This window comes from Trachypithecus francoisi, unplaced genomic scaffold (assembly GCF_009764315.1).
Source record: "Trachypithecus francoisi isolate TF-2019V2 unplaced genomic scaffold, Tfra_2.0 Lachesis_group15, whole genome shotgun sequence".
NCBI lineage: Eukaryota > Metazoa > Chordata > Mammalia > Primates > Cercopithecidae > Trachypithecus > Trachypithecus francoisi.
In genome coordinates this window covers 110,723,536-110,738,007 of record NW_022681460.1, presented here as the reverse complement: position 1 = coordinate 110,738,007, position 14,472 = coordinate 110,723,536, and the positions used below count along the sequence as shown (strand labels likewise).

At 58.7% G+C, this 14,472-nt stretch overlaps 1 protein-coding gene across 5 annotated transcripts in view; it reads right to left on the bottom strand.

Moving 5' to 3' along the window:
- The window catches only part of LOC117097718 (coronin-7), a 66,436-nt gene that overhangs the window by 3,310 nt on the left and 48,654 nt on the right, over window positions 1-14,472 (bottom strand). For 3 of the 5 annotated variants that reach the window (XM_033235902.1, XM_033235904.1, XM_033235906.1), the window contains 15 exons: window positions 8,894-8,948; window positions 8,406-8,463; window positions 8,176-8,321; window positions 7,674-8,090; window positions 6,136-6,262; window positions 5,513-5,688; window positions 4,889-4,997; window positions 4,690-4,776; window positions 4,471-4,613; window positions 3,543-3,647; window positions 3,377-3,462; window positions 2,554-2,695; window positions 2,370-2,459; window positions 1,438-1,554; window positions 1,038-1,173 (listed from right to left, as the gene is read on the bottom strand). In XM_033235902.1, the coding sequence (XP_033091793.1) occupies window positions 1,038-1,173; window positions 1,438-1,554; window positions 2,370-2,459; window positions 2,554-2,695; window positions 3,377-3,462; window positions 3,543-3,647; window positions 4,471-4,613; window positions 4,690-4,776; window positions 4,889-4,997; window positions 5,513-5,688; window positions 6,136-6,262; window positions 7,674-8,090; window positions 8,176-8,321; window positions 8,406-8,463; window positions 8,894-8,948 (1,994 nt within the window). The remainder of the gene's footprint in view (window positions 1-1,037; window positions 1,174-1,437; window positions 1,555-2,369; window positions 2,460-2,553; window positions 2,696-3,376; window positions 3,463-3,542; window positions 3,648-4,470; window positions 4,614-4,689; window positions 4,777-4,888; window positions 4,998-5,512; window positions 5,689-6,135; window positions 6,263-7,673; window positions 8,091-8,175; window positions 8,322-8,405; window positions 8,464-8,893; window positions 8,949-14,472) is intronic. The other 2 variants (XM_033235903.1, XM_033235905.1) reach the window with 1 other exon arrangement.

The window sequence follows — 14,472 nt, the reverse complement described above, 5'->3', positions numbered from 1 at the left end:
GGGACAGGGCAAGGACAGGCATCAGAGAGTTGCCTTTGTGAGGGCTCTTTGGTGCCAAGCCCTAGGAGATTTCTTTCTTTGTTTTTTTTTGTTTTTGTTTTTGAGATGGAGTTTTGTTCTTGTCGCCCAGGCTGGAGTGCAATGGTGTGATCTCAGCTCACTGCAACCTCTGCCTCCTGTGGGTTCAAGCGATTCTCCTGCTTCCGCCTCTGGAGTAGCTGGGATTACAGGCACCCATCACCATGCCTGACTAGTTTTGTATTTTTAGTAGAGATGGGGTTTCACCAAGTTGCCCAGGCTGGTCTCAAACTCCTGACCTCAGGTGATCCACTCACCTCGGCCTCCCAAAGTGCTGGGATTACAGGCTTGAGACACCGCGCCTGGCTGACCTAGAGGATTTCTTTTCTTTTTTTTTTCTTTTTTGAGACAGAGTCTCGCTCTGTCGCCCAGGCTGGAGTGCAGTGGTGCGATCTCGGCTCACTGCAAGCTCCACCCCCCGGGTTCATGCCATTCTCCTGCCTCAGCCTCCCGAGTAGCTGGGACTACAGGTGCCCGCCACCACACCCAGCTAATTTTTTTTTATATATTTTTTTAATACAGACGGGGTTTCATCGTGTTAGCCAGGATGGTCTCAATCTCCTGACCTCGTGATCCGCTCGTCTCGGCCTCCCAAAGTGCTGGGATTACAGGCGTGAGCCACCGTGCCTGGCCTACCTAGGGGATTTCTAAGAGAATTTCTAAGAGGCACAGATCTAAGAGGTGGTGTTAACAGTCAATGGAGCCTCAGTGCATAAGCCCTGCCCTAGACACCAGAGTGTGTGCGTGTGTGTGTGTTAGGGGTGGGGACCTGTGATGAAAACACAGACCACGGGCCCTGCCCTCCAGGGTCTCAGAGACCGATTGACACAGCCACTCCACCCTCGCAAGGGCCAGAGGAATTGGCGTGCCAACAGGAACGGAACTTCAACCTGGGCCTTCTGTCCCTTTCTCCAACCCCCATATCCTGCTTCCTCCCCACACCCAGTCCCTCAGTGCACCTGGACTCATGTCAGGAGGCTGCAGGCTGAGAAGGCAGTGTTGCCCATTAGCGCCTTGCAGCCAGGCCTCGGCACTGAGCACCGGCTCCCAGCTCACGGCTGTGTCTGGGAACACGTCATCCTGGAAGAACTCTTTCTGCAGAGGGAGAAACGGGCTCTCCTGAGACACTGACCAGGGGCCCAGGGCACACGAGCATCTGTTGGGGAGGGACAGGGCAAGACCTGGGACCCTCCCACCCATCTGGGGCTTCCATGAGTTTCAGGATCTCAGCAGAAGGAGGTAGGTGTCCCCAAAGAACGATGGGTGGCAAAGTTTGGAAGCAGGGCCGGACGAGACCCAAAATTCCCTCTAGGTACCAAGAAGGGGGTGGGCATGGGAGTCCCAGGTCCCCACCCTCACCCGGACTCGGGGCAGCCGGAAGGCCACAGGCTCCAGGGAGGACTGGCGCAGCCGCAGGCACCGCATCAACTCCACTTCCCGCACATCGCACTCTGTCTTAGGCAGGAGGACGAAGCCCTGGGGGAACAAGGGAGTCGTAGCTGCCACTGGGACCTAGAGCTCATGGCTGGACATGTAGTCTCCCCAGGGTGCCAGCACCCCTCACTTAGGACCACCATGCCTAGGGCCTGTCCCTGGACAGTAATGTGTTGATCATGTTGAACAACCTGCTCTCTGGAGGGAAAGCCCTGATTTGTAGTGTTTTCTTGTTTCCATAGTGTACAAACTCCCACCATGGGCGGCTTCCAGATGCCACCTCCACTCCCTGAATGTGGTGCTGGGAAGAGATGTAAATAGCACATCATCCTGCATTTCCTCCATGCACTCCAACACAGAAACATGTGACCTCAGCACAAATAACAGTGAAATTGGATAAATTAATTAGAAGTGATAAACTGAGTGTTTGTTACTTTGGTTTTTAATATTCTTATTTTTAGGTTCATATTTTGGGTTCATATGGTTTAACCTTATCTAGTGTAATTTTTTGTTTGTTTTGTAGAGATGGGGTCTTGCTATGTTGCCCAGGCTGGTCTTAAACTCCTGGGCTCAAGCAATCCTCCTGCCTCAGCCTTCCAAAGTGTTGGGATTCCAGGCCACCATACCCAGCCTACGGTATAATTTTTAATAATGGTTGAGTATGACAATGGCTCTCAAACTTCCTAAATAATTCCAGTAGCAGCTCTTCTTGCCAGTCACTGGGCACAGCCCCAGGCCCACTCCCAGCCCAGGGACTCTGACCCCGACCCACAGGCTCCTGTACTTGCCCACATGGCCACCAGGGGGCAGGGCAGCCTTGTGGTCCCATCGGGGACCAGGCACCAGGGTGGCCTCACCTTATGGGGGTCGGGCGATGTGAAGCTGTTGCACTCCAGGAAGAAAGGGGACTCGGGGAGCAGCTCGTACAGGAACACACGGGTGTCACCCTGCGGGGAAGAAGGCAGACTGGGGACCCTCCAGCAACACCGGTCTTCCCTGCGCCACCTCTCACCTGCCACTCCACCCTGCAGCCCAGCCCACCTTGCCGGTCAGGAGCACCAGGCCAGTGTCTGGGTCGTAGCTGGGCAGCAGGGTTGAGGGAGCCACGTCCAGGCCCAGCACCGCCAAGGGTCCGCCAGCCAGGGCCTCAGCTTCATACAGGAGCAGCTGGCGCTCACTTTGGCTGCAAGGAGTTTGGGGGCAGAAGCAGGTGTTTCAGAGCTGGAGGGGCCTGGGGCAGGGAGAAGGTGCCCACGTAGCCCCTGCTCTGTTCTGGGTTGCAGGTGAGGCCTAGTGTGGCCCTCAGAAGCGCTGGCCTGGCCCGGCGCAGCCACACCCTAACCTGCCCCTCCGCCTCTGGGTCCCCCGTTGACTCTTTTCTCCCCAACTAATCGCTCACCCATCCATCGCCCCCTGACTGCCTCACCACCCCTGCTTCCATCTCCCCCAGACCCCTCATGCACCCCTGCATCTATCTCCCCCAAACCCCTCACCCACCCTTCCATCCATCTCCCCGGTAACCCCCAAACACCCTTCCATCCATCTCCCCTGTTCCCTCACCCTCCCCTGCATCCATCTCCCCCTTACCCACAACTCATCCATCCATCTCTCCCCTACCCCCTCATTCATCCATCCATCCATCCACCCATCTATCCCCACATTTATTCATCCACCCACCCATCATCCATTTGCCCACCTATCCATCCACCCATCTAACCCACTCATCCAATCATCTACCCACCTACCCAACCATCCCATGAGGGGCAGGAATGGTTTCCGAAAGCCTGACAAATGTATGTGATTGTGGAGAAGGGGGACACAGGTGGCTGCTGAAGCCTGGGGATGGGGATCCCTGAGTCCTCACCTGTCAAAGCCAGACACCAGCAGACAGCGACCATCACACACCCAGACAATGCGGGCTCCGCGTCCTCCCTTGGGCCCTGGACCCTCCTGTTGAGGCACATCACGTGACACCCAGCCAGGACCCCTGAACCAGGTCTGTGGTCACTCCCCAGTCCCTGTGCACTCACTTGCAGGGGCTCAGGGCCACTCCGGGGCCTGTAGATCCGCACACACCCATCCTTGCAGACAGTGGCCAGCTGCTGCCCATCAGGACTCCAGGCCAGGCTGAAGATCTGGGGGCAGGAAGGGACGTGAGAGACGGCCTTGCCTCACTGCTGGCCCCACCCCTCCTCACTGCTCCTGCCTATCCTCACTGCTGGCCCCCTCTCTCCTCACTGCTGGCCCCACCTCTCCTCACTGCTGGTTCTGCCCCTCCTCACTGCTGGCCCCACCCCTCCTCACTGCTGGCCCCACCCCTCCTCACTGCTCCTGCCTATCCTCACTGCTGGCCCCCTCTCTCCTCACTGCTGGCCCCACCTCTCCTCACTGCTCCTGCCTATCCTCACTGCTGGCCCCCTCTCCTCACTGCTGACCCCACCTCTCCTCACTGCTCCTGCCTATCCTCACTGCTGGCCCCCTCTCTCCTCACTGCTGGCCCCACCTCTCCTCACTGCTGGTTCTGCCCCTCCTCACTGCTGGCCCCACCCCTCCTCACTGCTGGTCCCACCTCTCCTCACTGATGGTCCCACCTCTCCTCACTGCTGGTCCTGCCTCTCCTCACTGGGGCCCCCCTCTCCTCACTGCTGTGCCCCCCTTCTCCTCAATGCTGGCCCTGTCCCTCCTCACTGCTGGCGCTGCCCCTCCTCACTGCTGGCCCCCTGCTCCTCATTGCTGTGCCCCCCTTCTCCTCACTGCTGGCATTGCCCCTCCTCACTGCTGGCCCCCCGCTCCTCACTGCTGGCCCCACCCCTCTTCACTGCTGGTCTCGCCTCTCCTCACTGCTGGCTCCGCCCCTCCTCACTGCTAGTCCTGCCTCTACTCACTGCTGGTCCTGCCTCTCCTCACTGCTGGTCCTGCCTCTCCTCACTGCTGGCCCCACCTCTGCAGCCGTCCTACCTGGTCTTGGTGGCCCTGCAGCTTCAGCCGATCAACTCCAGCCTGAAGGTCCCAGATGCGAACAGTGAGGTCATAGGAGGACGAGGCCAGCACATCGGCTGCCAGCGGGTGGAAGCGCAGGGAGCAGATCTTCTCCGTGTGGCCTGGAGGAAGGCAGGCGTGATGGGGAGCCCTCGGGAGACACTGGTCACCCCAGCCCCATTCCTGAGCCCGCCTGACCTGTGAGCACAGTCTCCGGTGTGGTGAGCACCTCTTCCAGGCCCTGTGGGGGCACCCGCCACAGTCTGATCCTGGCATCCTCACCAGCTACAGAGGACAGACGGAGGCTCATCATTGCTGGGCCCAAGACCTCTGGGCTCCCCAGCCCCCATCCGGGATCCAGGACCCTCCCTCAAGCCCAGGCACCCAGCCTCCTTACCCACAGCGAGGCGATGGAGGTCAAAGGGGTCCCAGGCCAGATCAGTCACAGCTGCCCCATTCTGCAGCGTGGGCAGTGCTGTGTCAGGCAGGCGGCCAGGCTTCCGTAGCTGTGGGAGGTGCCCCCACCCCAAGGCCCATCAGTGCCAGGCAGAAAAGCCAGTCCTGAGGGGCTGCGAGCAAGCAGCATATCTGGGAGCCCACCCTCTGCAGCAGAGGCTCCCACCGCTGGGTGACCCAAGCTCTCTGCCCTGACCACCTTGTACTCTGAGCCCCAAGTGCCAACCACAAGGCCCCAGAGAGTGAGGGGGCAGCAGCGTGAACTGGCGGGAAAAGCTCAGGCTTGGGGCTCAGGTGGCCTGGCTTCGGATCCCAGCTCCACCACTTACACAGCTGTGTGACCAGGGCAAATCACTAAACCTCTCTGTGTCTCTTCTCCCTCATCTGTAAAATGGGGATAAAAGTGGCAGGCCCTGTGGCAGGTGGCTGGGAGGATCACAGGACAGGTGGGTAGGGGACTGACACACGGTTTGTGCTCCCTGTGCCGTGTGGGTAGCTAAGGCCCTCTGTGTCTTTACCACTGGCAGGGAACTGAGGGGCAGCCCTGGTGGGGTGGGGCCCTCACCTCGAGCACAGCCACCTGTCCCCCGTTGCTGAGCAGGGGCACGGCCACATGTAGCTTGTTGGCGCAGAAGCCATCACTCTCACCAGGTGTGGTGAGGTTGAGCCCCTTGAGGTTGGTGATGTGGCTGTCTCGGTGCAGGACGGTGCCCTGAGCATGGCGGAACTTGGAACTGGGGCCTGGCGGGTGGCAGGGACATGGAACCATGTGTGAGGATGCCGTCCCCCGCTGTCCTGCACTCTGAGTCCCGGCTGCCTGCTCCCCTCACTCCAGGCAGGTGTGCAGCGTGGACCTAGGCCCAGGCCTCTGCTAATCCAGTGGATGCAACTCGCCCAGGAATAATGCCTGGGACGATACCCTATCCTTGGTGGCTCGGAGGAATCCTGGTGGAGCTCAGGGCTTCAGCTGCTCGGAAGCTGGTGGCCCCAGTCGCCCTCCTGTTTTACAGGTGAGACTCAGCTGCCACACCCCAGCCCCCAGGACAAATGACCCTGCCAGTGAGTCTGGGTGAGGGGGGTGCCCTGCACGAGGCCTGTGCTCAGTGGTAGGGTACAGAGGAGGATGATGGGGAGTGGGGCAGACAGGGCTTCCGCAGTAGGGGTGAGCTCCGCGTCCTGCCTCCTTACCCAGCAGGCTCTGCAGCGACCTCAGACTGGGGCTGGTCCCGATGCCACTGGTGCTGGAGAGTGAGGGCCCCAGGCTGGAGGGCGTGGAGGGTGAGGTCAGTGAACTGGGAGGTGAAGAGAAGCCCTCCTGGGGAGGGGCATGGGGTCAACCAGCCTGCTCCTGGGTGTGCTGGCCAAAGGGAGGGGGTGCCTGCCACCTGACTCCAGGGTCACCACTCTGGGCCCCCTGTGGACTGGAGGAGCCCCTGCTGTGGGCATGGGACAGGAGCGGTGGGGGCATGGGCATAAATGCAGACACACAGGGAAGCAGCTGAGCTTCAGACTGCGGGGACAGCAAGTGGCAGCTGCTGGCTCCCGGCTCTGCAGGAGGGTGTGCCCAGCAGGTTAGATCTGCCAGTATTTTAAGAGAAGCCAGAAATCTAGATCTATATGAAAATTCTTGCTTTTTAAGTGTTTGCCCAATTTAGAAAGCACTGTGAAGTTCCTTCTTTACACTCCATGTGTTTCTCTGTCTCTGTTACACTTGACAAAGAAGGTTGGGGCCGGGCTAGGTGGCTCAAGTCTGTAATCCCAGCTCAAGTCTGTAATCCCAAACGGAGGCCGAGGCAGACAGATCATGAAGTCAGGAGTTCAAGTCCAGCCTGGCCAACATGGTGAAGCCCGACTCTACTAAAAAAGTATAAAAATTGGCCGGGCGCGGTGGCTCAAGCCTGTAATCCCAGCACTTTGGGAGGCCGAGACGGGCGGATCACGAGGTCAGGAGATCGAGACCATCCTGGCTAACACGGTGAAACCCCGTCTCTACTAAAAATACAAAAACTAGCCGGGCGAGGTGGCGGGCGCCTGTAGTCCCAGCTACTCGGGAGGCTGAGGCAGGAGAATGGCGTAAACCCGGGAGGCGGAGCTTGCAGTGAGCTGAGATCCGGCCACTGCACTCCAGCCTGGGCGACAGAGTGAGACTCTGCCTCAAAAAAAAAAAAAAAAAAAAGTATAAAAATTGGCTGGGCGCTGTGGCTCATGCCTGTAATCCCAGCACTTTGGAAGGCCAAGGTGGGTGGATCACGAGGTTAGGTGTTCAAGACCACCCTGGCCAACATGGTGAAAACCCGTCTCTATTAAAGATACAAATTAGCCAGGCATGGTGGTGCACGCCTGTAATCCCAGCTACTCGGGAGGCTGAGGCAGGAGAATCACTTGAACCTGGGAGGCAGAGGTTGTAGTGAGCCGAGATCGCGCCATTGCACTCCAGCCTGGGCAATAAAAGAGAAACTCCGTCTCAAAAAATAAAATAAAATATAGTCAGGCATGGTGGCCCATGCCTGTGATCCCAGCTACTCAGGAGGCTGAGGCAGGAGAATCAGTTGAACCCAGGAAAAGCAGGCTGCAGTGAGCCGAGATCGTGCCACTGCACTCTAGCTTGGGTGACAGAGTGAGACTCTGTCTCAAAAAAAAAAAAAAAAAGGCCGTTGGGCCAGTGAACACTCAGCGCAGCTACTGCGGTGTCGCTGAGGGAGGATGGGGGTGGCCCTGGTACTTACACTTGCGTCTACATCACCCACGGGTGTCTCCATCACTGCAGGCTGGGCTGTGTCAGGGAGGGGCTCCATAGAGGGCACCAGACGGGAAGTGAAGCTGGGGTGGGGCCGGCAGGCAGGGTTGAGGCTGACCTTCTGCACCTGCATGGAGGCCAGCAGTGGGGTGATAGGGGCATGGGCTGCCCGGTCAGGAAGGCCCCCATGGGAGGGTCGACTAGGTAGGGATGGGGGGCACCCAGCAGGCCAGACTGAGTTGGCACACAGCCACACAGGGGGCTTCCTGGAGCTCGGGGAGGCCAGGAGAGGTGAGCCAGGCCCTGGTCCTACCTGCTGGTTGTCCCCAGCCCACCAGCTGTGGGGGTCGGTGGCAGGCACACAGCCGGCAGTGTCCGGGAACAGGTCCTCATGGAACTCCACAGACTGGCCGCAGACAAGCAGGCAGCCGGTGAGGCCCAGGCCCCCCAACTCCCCAGCCCCCACAGCCCCTCGCCCAGGTCCCCCTCACCTTGCGGGGCACATGGTAGCCGATGGGCACGATGGCTGTGTCGCTCAGCTGCAGGACGCGGAGTACCTCGCAGCTCATGACAGCTAGCGCCTGCCGGGGCACAAGGGCAGCCCCCCGCAGCACGCTCTCCAGGACACACTGGGTCACTGTTGAGGACACCAGGCAGGGGAACAGGCAGGATGGGTGGGGGAGTGGAGGGTAGGGAGAGGGGGCGAGGAAGCAAGGTTTACCTGGGCTCAGCGCCGGCTGCTGCGGGACCACCTCGTAACAGTACAGCTGCCTCTCGCCCTGAAATGAGTCTGAACTGAGCCCCGTTTGCTGACTGTACCCCTGGGGAGGGCCCGGGGCTAGCACCAGCTCCTCCACAGGTCCCCAAGGACCTGAGCCACAGAATCATGGTGGCTGGAGATGGGGCTCTCCCACATGCTGGGCACTGAGCTGAGCCCTAGGCCGACTCTACCTCACTTGCCCAGCCTCGTTGCACATGGAGTGAGCACCGGGGGTGTACGTCAGTATTTATGGAGTGCTGACTGTGTGCTGGCACCGCTCTATTCTCGGCCTTGTTCTCAGAAAGGCCAGTGTTCTAGGAGAGCTACAGTCACCTCAGCTGCACAGGGGAAGACACAGAGGCCCTGTTCTAGTTCCTCCTCTCTCGGGGAAGGCCAGGGGCTGGACTCCAGGGTGTGGATGTGGGTAGGAGCCCCAGCTTCTCACTCACCTTTCCTGCCAGGACCAGGAGCCCGGAGTCAGGGTCCAGCAGAGGCATGAGACATCTGGGGAAGAGAAGGCAGGATGGTTGGTCGGGGCACTGGGAGGGCTGCCAGCCTCGTGACCCCATGTAGGAGCCCAGGACAGGCACCTCAGCGACTGGGAGCCACTTGGACATCCAGCCATGTTCAGCCTGGTCCCCAGGAACCCCCTCCTCTCCCTGAGCTTCCCACATGCCCAACACACGCCCACACCCCAGCTGCTCCTCCCTGGCCCTCCACCTGCACACCTGCGTCACTCCAGGACTGGAGTGGGCACAGGGGAACTTGGGCCCGATCTCAGCCCCAGCTCTTCCTCCAAGAAGACCCCACATGCATTCTGTCCCCTTCCCACCTCCGACAGCCCAGACATCAGGCCAGTATTGCCAGGGAAGGTGGAGAGGTGATGCCAGAGGCAAGGAGACCCCTGTCCCCACTTGGCACTGCCTGTGGACGGGCAGCATCCAGGAGCAGTGCAGACAGCCCTGCAATTCCGAATCTGCACTGAGGTTTGGGGCCCTCTACTCAGTTACCCCACGTTTCCTGGGCCTCGATGATATCTTGGAAGCTCAGAGACCCCTCCACGCTGAGTTAAAGTTCCTGTGTCCAAATCTGAGCCAGGTGCCCGGGAGAAGGTGCTCCTTCGGCCACTGGGCTTCCCTGCCCACCCCAGGCCTGCCACCCCGGCCGATCCTGCCGGCAGGATGCTCCCAGGCCTTCTCTGGTCTTGAGGCAGGAGCAGGATGGGGTGGCAGCTGGGAATAGAGTGGGCAGGCTGGAAGCCCCCAGAGCCCCTGCCACTCTATGTCCAGCTCAGCCTTGGCCAACTGCCTGTCACTGGCCGGGGCTTTATGCCTCCCTGCCGGGGCCCTTCAGAGACCCCTGCACAACCCCTCAGCCCTGTGAGAGCTGCCTTCCGACTCCAGGGCCTTTTGAGGGGAGTGGGGGCCTGGAAGGACTCTGACAGATGCCTTCCTGTGTTTCTCGCTCCTGATCTTTGCTTTTTTTTTTTTTTTTGGAAACAGGGTCTCCCTCTGTTACCCAGGCTGGAGTGCAGTGGCACAATCATTGCTCACCGCAGCCTCAACCTCCTGGGCACAAGCAATGCTCCCACTCAGTCTCCAGAGTGGCTGGGACTATGGGTGTGCACCACCATGCCTGGCTATTTTTATTTCTTTTTTTTTTTTTTTTGAGGCGGAGTCTCGCTCTGTCGCCCGGACTGGAGTGCAGTGGCCAGATCTCAGCTCACTGCAAGCTCCGCCTCCCGGGTTTACGCCATTCTCCTGCCTCAGCCTCCCGAGTAGCTGGGACTACAGGCGCCCGCCACCTCGCCCGGCTAGTTTTTGTATTTTTAGTAGAGACGGGGTTTCACCGTATTAGCCAGGATGGTCTCGATCTCCTGACCTCGTGATCCGCCCTTCTCGGCCTCCCAAAGTGCTGGGATTACAGGCTTGAGCCACCGCGCCCGGCCTATTTTTATTTCTATTTTTGTAGAAACAAGGTCTCACTCTGTTCCCGAGGCTGGTCTCAAACTCCTGGCCTCAAGTGATCCTCCCAAAGTGCCAGGATTATAGGCATGAACCACTGCACTTGGTCTTGGTTTCTTGTTTCTGGGACCTGCAGGCCTGGACCCCCCAACCCAGACACTGACACCCTCAAACAGAAGCCCGTCCCCACTGTGTTTCCAGGGTCAGAGGTCACCCAGCTGTGGCAGCTGCCTCTATCCCTCACCCCGGTGACAAAGGGCCCGGCCCCCCTCCACTGTCCTCCCATCCCCTCCTGCCAGCCGACCACTAAGCAGTCCTGCCCACCTCCCCTCCCCCAACTTCCAGGAGCCACAGAGTGGCTGGGAAGCTGGGTGGGGCCCTGGGTGTCTCCATGACTTCCTGAAGTGCCTTGGGCTGGTCACCTGTGAGTAACACAGGCCCCTAATTACCGAGGGCCCAGCAGGGTGAGCCGGGCTCAGCAATGCCCTTTGCAACCCGGCCTGATCACTGCTTGTGGTGGCGGAGGGCAGGGGACCAAGGTGGTGCATGGCCTGGAGTGCACTCCACACTGACACTGGCTCCACTGGGGCAGAAGCAAGTCCCTACAGCAGCTTTGACAGGGCTTTCACTCATGTATTCGTTCACAGTCATTCACTCCTTTGATGAGCCGGTCTGTGCCTGGTCCTCGGCTCGACCTGCATGTAGGTATGCCCAGAGATCAGTGCAACAGACCCTGCCTCTATCCTCAAGGTGCTCACAGCCTAGCACAAGAGGCAGACAGACACAATCCCATAGACAAACACGCGAAGGGAAGGTTCACCGAGGACACACAGTGACAGAACAGGGGGACTGGGCCTCAGCAGCAGGGGAGAGGGTGTTCCCTGTGATCCCAAGGTCATGCAGAAATCAAACACCTCACAGGAAAAGAGTTTCAGAGAGAACACAGCCTGTGCAAAGGTCCTGTGGCATGTGGGTTCATGGCCTGTTTAAGGAACAAGATGGACAATGTGCCTGGCAGCCTGGAGAGTGTGGGTGAGGGCTGAGGCTCAGGATGGGCAGGTGGAGGCCAGATAGGAAGGGCCTGGTGCATGTGGAGAGGGGGAGTTCTGCCTCCAGTGGACGAGCAATGAAAAGGTAACAGTGCGTTTCAAGCACAAGAGGCCAGGCCGGGCAGAGTGGATCATGTCGGTGATCCCAGCACTTTGGGAGGCTGAGGTGGGAGGATCACTTGAGCCCAGTAGGTCAACACTGTGACCAGCCTGGGCACCATCATGAGACCGTGGCTCTTCAAAAAAATTAAAAATTAAAAAATTAGCCAGGTATGCTGGCTCACACCTATAATCCCAGCACTTGGGGAGGCCGAGGCAGGTGGGTCACTGGAGGTCAGGAGTTTGAGACCAGCCGGGCCACATGACGAAACCCTGACTCTACTAAAATACAAAAGTTGGCCAGGTGTGGTGGTGTGCATCTGTAATCCCAGCTACTTGGGAGGCTCAGGCAGGAGAACCGCTTGAACCCGGGAGGTGGAGTTTTCAGTGAGCCGAGATGGCACCAATGCATTGTAGCCTGAGTGACAGAGTGAGACTCCATCTCAAAAAACAAAATTAAATGTTAGCCTGGTGTGGTAGTGCACACCTGTGGTCCCAGCTACTAGGGAGGCTAAGGCAGGAGGGTCACTTGAGCCCAGGAGTTTGAGGCTGCAGTGAGTCAAGATCACATTACTGGCCGGGCATGGTGGCTCACACCTGTAATCCCAGCACTTTGGGAGACCAAGGCGGGTGGATCACTTTAGGTCAGGAGTTTGAGACCAGCCCGGCCAACATGGTGAAAACTCATCTCTACTAAAAATGCAAAAATGAGCTGAGCATGGTGGCATGCACCTGTAATCCTAGCTACGCAGGAGAATCACTTGAACCTGGGAGGTGGAGGTTGCAGTGAGCTGAGATTGCACCACTGCACTCCAGCCTCGGCTGCAGAGTGAGACTGCATCTCAAAAAAAAAAAAAAAAAAAAAAATCTCATCACCCTGCCCCACCGTGGGCAACACAGGAAGACCTTGTCTCAAAAAATAAAAATAGAAAGAGGATAGGACCAGACTGGCACTGAGCAGGGATCACACTGGCTGCTGGGGGCACAGGCTGGGAAGAGTGGAAACAGGTCCCAGGACAGAAGCTGAGGGCAAGTAGGCTGGGCAGATCTCCTGTGGCCCCTCTGCTGCCCTTATGAGAAGGCGGAAACAGGCCAGGGACCACCTTATGGCATCAGAGGCTCACCTGTGCGCTGAGCCAACCACCTGAGGAGGTCTAGTGCTCAGCCTCCCTCACCCCCGTTCCATCATCCCAGCCAGCCAGTCACTGACTCAGGAGCTGGGACTGAGGGGGCAGGAAGTCAGGGAGGGCAGGGCTGGCTCCTCTGACAGGTCAGGCCAGTCTTCCTTGCCTCAGGCAGAGCCATCTGGACAACTCTGCCAGGCGGGGGCATCCTGTCTGCCATAGCACGGGCCAAGAAATGGGGTCACGGCACCCAGCCCCAAAGGTTGTCCAAGTGTTGGCATGGGTCTGACCCCAGGCCGTGTAAAGAGAGCTAAGCAGGGTCTAGGTCCGGAACATGGTACGTGAGCCCCAGCTAGGCAGAGGGCCAGAGGTGGTAAGAGGTATTGTCCGCACCTCTCCTGCTGGAATCTGGGCCTGCCACTGGGAAGGGCTCTGACTCTGACCCAGGTCCTGGGGTCTGTCCCAGGCATAAAGTTATAGAAGGTCTAAAGCCCAGATCTGCCACTGTCCCTCAGCCAGGTCCCAGAAGCTAGAAGACCACCTCAGTACCAACTAGGAGGAACGAGCAGCTTCAGCCTCTGGATAAGAACCCCCAGCTCTCCCAGGACTCCTGTGATTAGCACAGAGGGGAAGCACCAGGGTGTGCTTGCTACAAAGAGCAGCTGCAAGGCTCCTCCTCTGTCCTCCCCTCCAGCCCATCCCTCCCCCTCAGGCCCCTTCCCACCAACTCAAACATTCTGCCATTGTGTCAGTTCAAAGCAGGCTGGGTCTCTTGGATCTGTCCCTATGACCCAGGTGGAAGAGTTAGGATCCTTCGACCCCACCCCCACACTCCCTAGCTCCCCCGCTGTGTGCAGGCTGCTGGTAACCAGGTTCTAAAGGCGGGTGGCACCTTGAAACCCTACAAGGCAATGCTGGATAAACTGAGACGGGACTCCTAAAAGCTTCCCTTGAGGCTCTCGGTAAGTGGGGACCTGTGTAAGACCAGGGCACAGGATTGGGGCAGGGGGTGAACACCAGGCAGATAGGGTCTCTCCATCTGCAAGAACCGGCCACAGAGGCGAGAAGCTTCACGGCCATCAGGAGGTCCCGTTCCTTCAGGAAAGTCAGGTTGGAGGCTCTTGGAGCCCTCTTTACCCCTGACCCTGGGCATCTGTGGATGCTTCTGAGGGCTTCAGAGGACACAGGGCCAAGGGAAGAAGCAGGGAAACAGTTCGACAAGAGGCTGCACAGCACTGATTGGAAGCTCAGGTGGTTCTGGGGCCGGGCAGGAAACTCAAGTGAGTGGACAGCTTGGCAGGAGGCAGCAAGGAGTGGTAGGGACTGGAGTGACCCATGAGCCTACGTTTTGGCAGAGGGAGCAACTGCCACTCAGCCACAGCTAAGAGTTCCTGTTCAATGCAAGCTGGGAAGCCCCATTTTAATATGAAACCACCTGATTTTTCAATGTTAGCAGTGCCTTCAAAGTTGTAAAAACTCCCATAAAGGCGGCACTAAACGCACCCAAGGGCCAGCCCCAACCCAGGAACAGAGGTTCGCAAGCCATGCCCTAATTCATGTAGATGGAGAAACGTATGGGGGGTGGAGCCCCGCCAGTCCTGGAAAGGCACCCTGTGGGGAGAGGGCCTTGTGGAGGGGAGGTCCAGAAGGTGACTGTCCCAGCCAGACCCTGCTTAGCCCTTGATGGCTAGACACAGAGGCCATCCTGCCTTCTGGAGATAACTGAGTCCTCCAGAGACTACGAAACCGTCCAGCTGCTGTGGCCCAGCCTCCCAGGGATAAGCCTTCAGGC